The sequence below is a fragment of the Nannobrachium achirus genome (genome assembly GCF_963921795.1).
Source record: "Nannobrachium achirus genome assembly, chromosome: 11".
In the NCBI taxonomy this organism is placed as follows: Eukaryota; Metazoa; Chordata; class Actinopteri; order Myctophiformes; family Myctophidae; genus Nannobrachium; species Nannobrachium achirus.
In genome coordinates this window covers 60,377,150-60,389,318 of record NC_137820.1, presented here as the reverse complement: position 1 = coordinate 60,389,318, position 12,169 = coordinate 60,377,150, and the positions used below count along the sequence as shown (strand labels likewise).

The 12,169-nt window shown below is 42.9% G+C and overlaps 1 protein-coding gene across 1 annotated transcript in view; it reads left to right on the top strand.

The window, feature by feature from the left end:
* Positions 1–8,703, top strand: part of zcchc14 (zinc finger, CCHC domain containing 14) — a gene marked incomplete at its 5' end in the record, with an annotated part of 68,053 nt that extends 59,350 nt beyond the window's left edge. The window contains 3 exons of the mRNA XM_080737234.1: positions 5,952–6,107; positions 6,652–7,986; positions 8,569–8,703. Of these exons, the coding sequence (XP_080593360.1) occupies positions 5,952–6,107; positions 6,652–7,986; positions 8,569–8,624 (1,547 nt within the window). The 3' untranslated portion in view covers positions 8,625–8,703. The remainder of the gene's footprint in view (positions 1–5,951; positions 6,108–6,651; positions 7,987–8,568) is intronic.
* Positions 8,704–12,169: the final 3,466 nt, after the last annotated feature.

The window sequence follows — 12,169 nt, the reverse complement described above, 5'->3', positions numbered from 1 at the left end:
GAGAATCACTCTGCTTTCATTTCTTAATGATTCTGACATGACATGAAGGACCCATCCAGTCCAAAAGAACATTTTAAACAGTTAGCTTCACAAACCACATTTTGTTTTTGTCCTGAATGCTTGGATTTTTAATCCTCAATGAAAGTATTGTCTGTGCTCAGAGTTCCTCTGAACTGAAAACTTTAGACAGACTGCTGCCTGCAACCAGTTTTCCAACAAGATGAGGGCTGAGCTGGAGAACCCAGTACCTACTTACCGACTGACCGACTGACTGACTGTCTGACTGTCTGTACCTGGATCCTCTGATATGCAGTGACAAGTCCTGATCACCTCTACTGCACAGCTTTGGTAGCAGGTCCTATAAGCACACTATCCAAAACACCACAACACCTAGAGTGGCTGATATATTACATTCATTTAAAGTGATCCCTGACTAATACGACAAATATGTCTTAAAACATTATAATTGTCCTATATAACTACAATGTAAAATTAAAAACACCTCAATTATTTTATTTATTCTAGAAATAGCTAATCTTTCACTCAATAGGGGAAATGCCCGTCGCAAGTTGATGATGTCATAAATGTCAAGTGTGATCTATCCCTATGGAATTTATGGCATGCATGTGAAAATAAAAACAAACTTAATACTTCCTATGGTTAATATGAGCATCAAATCAATATTTTTTTGCACATGCATGCCATAAAAATGACACATGACATTTATGACATCATCAACTTGTGACAGGCATTTCCCCTACTGAGTGAAAGATTAGCTATTTCTAGAAGAAATAAAATATTTAAGGTGTTTTTAATTTTACATTGTAGTTATAGAGGACAATTATAATGTATTAAGACATATTTGTCGTATTAGTCAGGGATCACTTTAATGCAGTGGTTCTCAAATAGCCGCAAATTGCAACACTAGATTTTATTTTAATCGGATGAATCTAGGGTTGCAATACCTCCCATAGGCAGCCAATGCATCAAAACGTTTTTTTTTTTTTTGCTATCTGATTGTCAAACTCAGCAATATCGTGGCTCTATGGAAAGCTTGGAATTTACTCTTGCTATCTGCAAAGTGTTTGTTTCCGAAAAATCCACCGTAGAAATGTTAGGAGCTACTTTCTATCAAGAAATTGGCTTCAGGTGATTATTTTTTCTAAGTGCTGGAGATTGGAAGCGCTTGTGGTTAGTCACTCAGCGGTCCTGTGTACCACCTGGTTCTAAATGTCACATAATTAGTCCCCCCAGGAATCCGCGATTCCGCGATCGCAGAATTTTTCGCGGAATTCGCGACCACCCGCGGATTTCTCGGCCGTTCGCGGACTTTTCTGACGTCCGCGGAATAGCGGTCGCGAGTGGCAGCAGAGCGGCGGGAGTAGTCATTACTACTATTATAAAACAATGTGTACATGGTCTGGCAAGTGGCCACTTCATACAGAGCCTGGGGAATAGCTTAGCTTCCTCCTGCTAGTTGCACTGACGCTGTATTGGTCCGGTCCCACATTCGTTCCTGACAGAAACTGTGTCCTGATCTATAGTTCCTCTCTGCCTCTATAATGGTCCTGGCAATAACAATGCTAATACAGAAGAGAATAAATAAATATTACACCCATACTAGGTAGTAGGTAGGCTATCCTCTAAAATGTGGTTACTATGGGCATTGGTTAATTTGCATGACAATATAGTCTTTGCAACAGAAAGTAATTATTAAAAACAATAACAATTAAAAAAATAATAGATTTAATATTAGATTTTTATTCTCAAAAATGATTATTTGATTATTCTAACCACTAATTACAATTAATTGTAGCTATTTCATGAAGGGTTTTACTTGATTATTAGAACTATATCATTTTTAGCTTGATAACTGGTCATTTTAGGTTGTTTATTAATGTCCGCGGAATCAAGAATTGTTCACCACAGAATTCCGCAGAATCAGGATTGTTCTCCGCGGAATAAAGCATTTTTCTCCGCGGATTCCTGGGGGGACTACATAATGCAGGAGGCAGCGGGACGCTGCGTAATAGAAGACGAGCGCTTCCGAAGTTCAACACTTAGAAAATAAACCATGTCTGCTCGGATTTTTCAGAAACAAACACTTTGCAGATAGCAGGAGTAAATTCCAAGCTTTCCATAGAGCCACGATATTGGTGAGTTTGAAGTCGTTTAATACAATCAGATAGCAAAAAAAAAAACGTTTTGATGCATTGGCTGCCTATGGGAGGTATTGCAACCCTAGATTCATCCGATTAAAATAAAATCTAGTGTTGCAATTTGTGGCTAGTTCTCAAGTGGATTCCATGGACTCTGTGGGTTCCTTTAGGGGGGTCTAATTGACCCATACAAGTCTGTAACTCTGACAGTGTACAAATGGAACCAAATGAACCCATTTGTACACTGTCAGAGTTAAAGGGAGACTTTCAAATTTCAAAGTTTGAGAACCACTGATTTAATGTATTCCATATACAGTATAAATGCCCTATGCCCTCCTGTGTCGGTGACATTGTGAAATGTAATGGCTCTGAAATCATCACAGCCATTCTAGGGCTGAATTATCAGACAGCGTCCATACTCACAGAAACCTGCTGAAATGTCTCCCAAACAGTCAAACACTCTCTTCTCCTCCAGGCTAGTGTGTTAGTTGACCAGCCAGTCCATCTGGGAGTTATTAATGTCAGCTGGTTATGGTAGAAATACTGAGTGAAAACCCAGCTCCAAACACACATACATGCTGATATATCCACACTGGTTTATGGCCCGCTTCATTTGGTGACAACATTTACCAGATTATTTAATTCATAAACATCTCTGTTTTCAAGTTTCCTTCCTGCTTCTTTTAGCCCCTCCCCCTCTTGTAACTGCTAGGTTGTCTTGTCTATAGTTGATTGACACCTGAATACCCAATGACATTGCTTCCATGATCTTGGTATAAATCTCTAACACATATCTGACCAAGTAGATGCATGTCTGCCCCCTAGTGGACATGGTGCTTTAGTGCAGCTGATAGTGAAATGACAAAACTGAGTTCAAATCTCAAGGTTAAGAGATCAAACATCACTCTGACAACATTTAAAGTGTCATTAATATGATGATGATGATGATAATAATAATAATGGCGTTGTGAGCTTGTAGATCGGCTATTTCTGGCTAAAGTTCCCAGAAAATGGACGCTAGGGTTCAAGTGGTTATTATTAAATGGAGAAAAAAAGGTTTCTACCACAAAACAATTTGGAGGACCCCCTGTAATAACTCTTAGGACCCCCTAGGTTGAAGACCCATGCATACAGTTCTTATATTCAGCACATTGGATGGGTACATTACAGTTCTTTGCTTGGTGTGCAGTAGAAGAGATACACAGGGTTTCCACTGTCATGAAATTCCTACAAATATGAGAAAAGCAGTTTACGCCCGGAGTAGGTCTGCAATTAATCAGAGTGTTTTGGAAAAATGTTTGGCCATGAATTGTTTTTGGTTGTTTTGTCAACCACGTGATACATTGTGCAACAGAGGCAGGGAGGTTCATGTTCAAGCGTGTCTTCAATAAAATCTTTTGTGTCAAATTATGTTTTTCTACACTGTGTGTTCTTGGGGCATAGCACACTAGGCCTGGAAATGTGGTAACATATTTGGGAGACGTTATGGAAAAGTATTGGTAAAAATGTGTGGGAACCCTGGATACAGTGGAAACAGATGAATCTCTCAGTCTGAGAATGTCCGGCGGTCATCTGAGTTCATGTTCCTGAACATTCAGCACTTTTAAGGGGATGCGGTTTATTATGTAGGGGGCGCTGTTTCCCTGGGGATTCTGTCCACGGCTCTGTCTTTTTTCCACAATGTTTGCCAGTGGGTGACACATTTGTGTTAGGGACTCGCACTGATGGCTTTACGGATTACTTACTGGCCTGTTTGTCTTCGGTATGGCAAAGAAGAAAGTCATGTTGAAACTGGAGTCGTTTCTTTCACGATAACATCCAGGAAGAAAGAAAAAGGTGGAAATCTAGAGCCTTTTGATATCCACTTGCAGATGAAAGGGCAGTTTTACAACAATGGACGACTACCGGCTCCGCCCCCTCCAAAAGCTGCCTCCGCCACTATCACAGCGCGCCGCTATTGGCTTCATTCACTTCAATGGGAAATACGGCGGATTGTACACACATTTTACACATTAAATATTAATTCCGTTTTGGACCCAGAGCTTCGAAATCTCTTCCAATCCATCAACAAGGCCTGGATCTGCATTGGAAAAAATATTTAGACCTTTACACTTTTAAAACAATACGACATAGGAATATATAAGGTATATAAGCAGAGGAATAAGGAACATGTCCATGGTTGCTGGACCACAGAAAGCCGTTTCAAACCAATTTAAATATGAATGGACTGTATTGGCCTAAACGACAATAACCCATGACTACAAACACCTTATTTGTTATGTTAAATAGCAACTGATATGTAATGTACGTCTGTGAATGTCTGAATGAACAGGGGTAGCGACGCGAAGTGTTGTATTTCAACTCTGCTTTCGACTGCAGGCTGTGGGTAGGGGCGTCACAAGGGGGGGAAAAGTGGGACTGACTTACCAGGGCCCACGGTGGAAGGGCCTTAATTATTTTAGACTTTATCGATTGAAAAATAACAGATATACAAGCTCATAGCGCGGCACTGAGTGCCACGCTGCGAGCTTGTAGATTTGCTATTTTTGAAATCCCACGATGAAGAACATTCATGTGGGCCCACAGCGAATCCTTGTACCCAGGGCCCAGAATTTGATGCAACACCCTCTCCCTCTGCGGCTCGGCAGCTAAACTTGTCAGGAATCGCGAACATTTCACGCCAGAGATATCAAATGTTATAGATAAGATTTATAAGCAATCGGCATGATAAGAAACATGTAGCCTACATTTGAAGCAGTTTATTCTGGTTGGTTGTTTGTGTAATGGAGAGTAATAGCCTCTAAACTAATCAGTGAAAAGTGAAAACGGCTCTGTATAGGTCCAGCAGACAGGCGATTTCCTCATTCTGCTGTTGCGTCCTTATATATTCCTTTGTCGTATTGTTTTAAAAGTTTAAAGGTCTACATATTTTTCCAATGCATATCCAGGCCTTTGTTGACGGATTGGACGAGATTTCGAAGCTCTGGGTCCAAAACGGAATTAATATTTAATGTGTAAAATCCGCTGTATATCCATTCAAGTGAATGGTGCGGCTGTGATTCTCGTCGGAGGTCTCGGCGGAGAGGTGGGGGCGGAGCTCCCGGTAGTCATGAATTGGGCCTATACCTTTGGCTCTGTCAAGTTAAGTTAAACCAGGAGATTTTCCAGGCACTCCAGCTCACAAAGCTTTAGTCTTTAGTTTTTAGGGAAGTTTCAATCTTGTGCTCTATCCATACATTGCTTCTAGTCTCTCCCAGACATATTGAGAACAAAGAATGGGTTTCTGTGTGACAGTGGTTTACATTGTCAGATGATGGTTGCTAGCCTTGGAACAGTGTTGTTTTTGACAGCAAATTTTGATTTAGTTTTAGTCATAATTATTCTTTTGAATAAAATGTCATTTAGTTTTAGTCATAATTTAGTCACCTGAAAAGTTTTAGTTTTAGTCTAATTTTAGTCGACTAAATATAAGATTTTAGGCGACTAAATCTACAGTTGATTTAGTCAACGGAAATGTATTTTGGCAGGCCTTGATGGCATCGTAATGACTGATTTTACACTTGATTGCATGCTGAAAATAGCCGATCTACAAGCTCACAACCCGTCACAGCTTGTAGATCTGCTATTTTCAGCATGCAACACCTGAGAGCAACCATTTTTGAAAGACGTTTACATTTAGTTTTTTTTTTCTTTTTCACCTAAAATGCCCAAAATCGGTACACCTGGTTGAAAGTGTTTAGTGCAGTAACACACATTCTCAATTGACTGGACAGTGACACCTTGTGTTTTTAGAGCTGAGAGTGGACGTGGACGCCCTGCCCCAGCACCATCCCGGCCCTCTCCCCAGAGACAGCAGTTCATCCTCTGGATACTCCAGCTCTCCCTGTTCACCTCGCATCCCGCTCTGCCGCGACTCCGCCTTTGATCGGGCCAGAGACATCCACAGACGTGAGTCATCAGTGAAACAGACATTTGCAATTTAGACTAGAGTAAGGGTAAGTGAAATAATGAAAGCAGAAGTGGAACCCAGTGTCTGTATCACTTCTGACCACCAATGACTTCAATTTCCACATTTCTTTTTTTCATTAACTCCCATTTAAAGCAAGACTCTTTTTTTTTTATTATTATTATAAACCGCCCGCCAAAACATCCGGGGAAATTAAACAAGCGCTCCTTAACCTTATTTTTGAGAGCCATTACAGGAATGCTCCCTCTTTATATTTGTTCCATGCTGACTCGGTCCCTATTCGTTTTTTAGTTTTCATTAATTAATATCGGATTTTAGTTAAGCAGTTTTAGATTTCTGTAATTTCTGATTCATGCTTTTTAAAATTATTGTTATTTATTGATGACTACAATGTTGAGTACTGGTGTTTTTATTGTGGGCCTGTCCCTCAAAGTCTAAATAAAGGTTATATAATGATGATGATGATGATGATGATGATGAACAACACCCATTGACTCTCCATCTCTGCCCCCCCTCCCCTCTCAGGCTTGTCAGGGCCACCAGACGCAGCAGGAGGCCAGGAGAAGGACAGGTCGTGTGTGGTTCTGCTGAGCTCCAGCTCCCCAGGCTCCAGTCGTCCCACGGCCCAGGTCCTCCCCGTCCAGACGGATCCGCTTCCTCCGCCTCCCCCGCCGCCGCCCTGCTGCTCCCACCTCCCCTTCAACGTCCCTCAGTCTCCCTACCAGGTCCAGGCCAGCTACCCTCAGACCCTGCTCTCCCCGGGTTTAAACGCAGCGCGCATCATGACCTCCCCGCGCAAGCCCAGGCCTACCCTGCTGTGCCCAGAGGACCACCGGGCCAAGGCTCTGGGCTCCAGCCTGCCTGGCCCTAGTCCAGGTTTTGCCACGGGGGTAGGAGGAGGTGTTGGTCAGGGGCAGACCGTTGCAGTGAGGCTGGAGAACCTTTTCCACGGGCTGAACGTGGACGTCTCCTCTCCCCTGCACCCCTCCTCTGCCCTCCAGGACTCGGCTGGGTGTCGTGGCCCAGCAGGGGGCGCTGTGGGTCTAATGGTGGAGACCAGCTCTGCGCTCACCTCCACCTCCAACAGCCACCATCACGTCTCTCATCCCCCTCTTCACTTTCACCTCTCTTCTTCGTCGTCCCTCTCTCCTTCGGGGTACTACTCCTATCCCTCTGCCTCTTCCTCTTTTTGCTCCATGTCCTCCCCCTCCACCTTCCCTTCCTTCTCCTGCTCCTCCTCTGCAAAGTCTGGCTCTCTGTCCGGGAGCTGCGGGGGCAGCAGCGGCGGCTTTGTCCCCATGGCAACCGGCAGCAGCGTTCCCATGGCGGCGGTTCCCGGCAACAGTTACTGCCCGCCCCCACCTGCCTCCAGCCCCTCTCACTCTTCCTCATCTTCCTCCTCCTCACTGGAGAGCCATGGCTCCGGTCAAGGCTCGGGCCACACGTCTTCCGTGTGCGTTTGCAGCTCGTGCGGTTGCCGCGGGAACTGTGGAGCCTATGGGACATTGCCTGGGTACGCAGCAGCAGCCGCAGCGGCAGCCGGCTACCTGCAGCCGTTCTCCGGTGGCCCCTCCCTCTTCACCTTGGGTCCCCTGCTCCACCTCAGCCCGTTGATAGCCACCTCCAGCAGCGCTGGCACGGCGCCTTTCTCCTACCCCCTGGTGGCGCCACCGCCCCTCTACCACCACGGCCCGGTGGCACATGACCAGCAGCACAGCTTCGGCCTCTACCAGCCCCACGGCCTGATGGGAAATGGAGGCCAGAAGCGGGCAGCAGGGAACCTGTCCTGTTATAACTGCGGGGCCAGCGGACACAGGGCTCAGGACTGCAAACAGCCAGCTATGGATTCTACACATCAAGGTGAGACAATGAACGGCTCCATAAATTACATTCACGTTTCAAGATATCGTAGAGCAGGGGTTCTCAAACCTTTTTAGGCTGTGACCCCCAAAATAAACATATTTGAACTGGGGACCCCCACCCTGACAAGCACTTGGAATTGTAGGTATTACATTTAATGTGACTCGGTTCCGCAGTTAAATATTGTGAAAATAGCCGATCTACATGCTCACAACGCCTCGCAGAGCGAGGCGTTGTAAGCATGTATATCTAAATGTTAATGTTCGCCTCTTGCTTACTGCTAATGTTCGTCTCTTGCTTAATTAATTGTTTGGCCAGTTTGGTATTAAAACGGTCTTGAAAGTCCTTAAATTGTCACTATAAATGTGCAGACACCCTGTATACACTTATACTGTGTGTTCGTTTGTTTACCGTTGAGTGAGGGAAGAAAATTACATTAAGCTAATCATCTGGGGACCCCAAAAAATAATTTGGGGACCCCACTTGGGGTCCCGACCCCAAGTTTGAGAACCACTGTTGTACAGCACCCGCACAATTTAGAGCCTCATAATAACGTCTTTCTTTCCTTGTTGTATTTTGCAGGGATGTTTCGACTGAAGTACACGCCTCATCCTGACAGCCAAGACTCGGGGGAATAACCATTCTCTCTGCCGCCCTTCACCAACCTTGCGGCACATCTGCACCTTATTTTGTCCTGAAGACGCCACTCGATAGAATGAGAATTAATAGAACAGGACACTTGCTGGCAGAGAATGTTGACTTCAAAAGGAAAGTGCCTTTATGCGTTTCAGAGTCAGCAGCAACCTCAAAGAGTAAAGTTTCGACAGCAGCCGTGCCTAAAGCGTATAGATCCAATCGGTGGTGTGGACTGGAGGCAACACATTGTTATCTTTCACTTTTCCTCAAAACTCTTTATTCTGACAGGGTGAAGAGAATAACACTTGTGTCCTGTAGTTAACCACATGAACCCTAGCGTCCCTATTCTGGGGGCGATCGGTTGTTTTTGTGGAGAGTGAAATGGGAGCGGACCTACAGTAGTATGGAGCTCTGGGCAATCCCATTGAACAAAGTACACTGGGTTTAAGTGACTCCTTAGGGTGCCAGTGTAACCTATACGGAGTGTAGAGGGAGACCCAACTCCCCCAGTGCTATGAAGCATGTCTTCACTCCTTCCAGAGCGTCAAGCCTGGATGTCTGTCTTGTCCATAAAAACATGACCACAATCTGAACCTTCATGCAAGCAGTAGTGCCAACAGCCTGCTGTCTTATTGGTAGGGGCAGCATGATGATCACTCATCTGTGTCACTCGTCGGTCCAGGATCAGATTTGAGGAACAAATCAGATTTGCCTGCAGTCTGAACAAAGCCTAAGGTTTATTGGTGTATGGCGGCTGATCATCTCCTGCGGTGCAAGATTGCTATAGAATTGTGATATTTTTTTGTTTTGCAAGTGAACATTGCTTCACTGTGTATGTCAGTGCACTTTTTCATATACACTGTGTATATCAAAAAGCCATCTTAGGCTCAGCAGCAAAATGACTGTTTTAAGAACATTGATAGGATAATAAGTGATAATTATATTCATTAATGTTAAACTTTATTGTCACATCACAGGTTTACAGTTCTAAGTGGGTGAAATTCTTTGTCACACAAGCTCCCATCATTTACAGTTTTCAGGAAGGGGAAATAACGGTAGAGATCAGACTGGATAATTTGTTCTCAAACCAAGGACCCTGATAACCCCCAATAACTACACATATTCATGTGTAGTTATTGGGGCATCACATCCACGACACACTGTGAGTTTGTAGGTCGGCTATTTTCGACAGACCTAATTGCATCTTCAAAGCGTTTTTTTTTTTTTTTTTTTTTTTTTTTTTACCAGATAGTTACCAGATATGCTCTGGGCAAGAAATTCTGCAACACCTCAACCATGAGAGAATGTGGTCCTCTACTCTTAAGAGCCCATTATGTATGGCTTAATTGAGAATTTACTGGGTCACAAGAGTAAGAAATAGAACTGTAAACCTAGTTTCTGCAGTTGTGATGATGATGACGTCTTCTGATCAGTTTACATACATAGATTACTTTAATTGGCTAATTGACAGGGTAACTGGAATTACTCTTCACATACGCGTGTGTGTGCGCGCGCACACACACACACACACACACACACACACACACACACACACAGGTGGGCTAGATGACAGCCTTTTGGTTGTTGATTAGTGTCTCTACCTCTACGTAGGTCAACCTGATGGCTTACTGCTTTTCAATTAACAAGTCCATCAAACAAAGTGTCATCAGGATGCACAATATATGCTGTGCATTCACCTCCATGTTTGACCTCTTTAGGCATTCAACAACAACAGCAACAAAAATGTAATTCTTAATGTTAGTGTAGTCATTTTGAATTGCCTGGTAGTGATTCAAAAACGTCTAGGAAAGTTGGGGCAATGTATTTTGTAATAAGTTTGTAGACAATGTAGAGTCTATGCAAGTTCTATCTCTGAACATGTTTTTGAGCGTTAAAGAGACATGTTATGGTTGGAAACCCTATTTTATTTGTTTGATATCTTCAAGGATAAGGCAGTATTGATTATCTGAAAGAATGTTGGTACAATTTCACAGGATCTTTTGAATTAATGTTTAGTTTTTGAGCACAAAGCCAACTGGCCGTGGCCAGTGAAGCACTTGAATCACCTTAATAAACAAGATTTCAGAGATGGACGCACACTAAAAGGTGTTTATGAATAGGGAGATAAAATGGGAATTTTGGATTTATTTGAGAAATGTAATTAATAAAGACAGACTGAGCAAGAAAAAGAAAATTAAGAGAAACACAACTACCTGGCAGAATTGTTGAAAAAGTTACCTGGTGTACTTTGGACTTTTACTAGAGCTTTTATTCCTGGGCAGGCACCAGTCTTTTGAAAGACACAAGGACATAGCTTGTCCTTCAGATGACCTTCTATAGCTGTACCCCTGGAGGATGCAGCACTGGGATAGTGTGATGTTTATTTAAAATGGTAACTTCTAATTATACACTTTGTATCGCAATTATCACAACTTATTCAAGTGATAAACTGAGAACCGTATAAAGTTTATTCTACTGCATTATAGTAGCAGAGTGTTCATACAATCCGGTTCTGCTAGTATTACATAGTTTGCATTTCACCTAAAAAAAAAAAAGAAAAAAAAGAAGTGCAATACTATGTTGTAAATCTTTGATATAGTTTGTAGAATTTGGTGCCATGGCATTGGTCAGAAGGTTCATTAGTCCGAAGGTTCATTAGTCCAAATTTGTTAAGAATACTATGCCTAACCCTACCCTAACCCTAAACCTAACCTCAGTAACCCTAACTAAATTCGGACTAATGGACCTTCGGACTAATGGGCAGTCCCCAAGCAATTTCCATGTTTGAAAATTCAAACATCTGAGAGCTGACATTCTTGATGAATGTGAGAGGCTGGAAATACATTGCGCAGTCGTTTCCAGTGATTGTACAGCTACTTTATAGTCTTTCCTGCATTTTCTCATACACTATATCAGTTACAGTCAGTGGTCTCTGAGATAAAATGGGAGCTAGCACTGCCAGATTGAGAAGGTGAATTTCTACTGCGTGTTCAAAAACAATGTTCACCGTAAAGATTGAGAAGGATGTGTTTACAGCAGGATTATTGAGGCCTTTAACCCATTTAGGCCTGAACACATTATGACGCAATATTTTATGCTTTAACTATTGAAAAATAGCAGATATACAAGCTCACAGCGCGGCACCGAGTGCCGCGCTGCGAGCTTGTAGATCTGCTATTTTTGAAAAATCGTGAAAATAAGATTTTTGACCCGATTACATAAGTGTCTTTTGAATCCTTCTAAGATTTTTTGAAAAAACGATGTTTGTATGTCAACAATCTGGCCAGCCATCGTCAAAGAAAAGGTCCTTTTCACTTAACTGGAGCTCAGTTAGTCTGTTCTTGAGAGACTGCTATGTCAGTGGTGCTCAAACCTTCTCATGTGAAGGACCCCCAAAATGATATGTATTTGGCCACGGACCCCCATCTCAAAATATTTAGTTCCAGGGACCACCCAGAGGCAAAATTTGAGTTACAAACGTTCGCTTTGAAAATACGTATATTCAAAGATTTGCACACATTTTCACGACTTTTTCAAAAATAGCAGA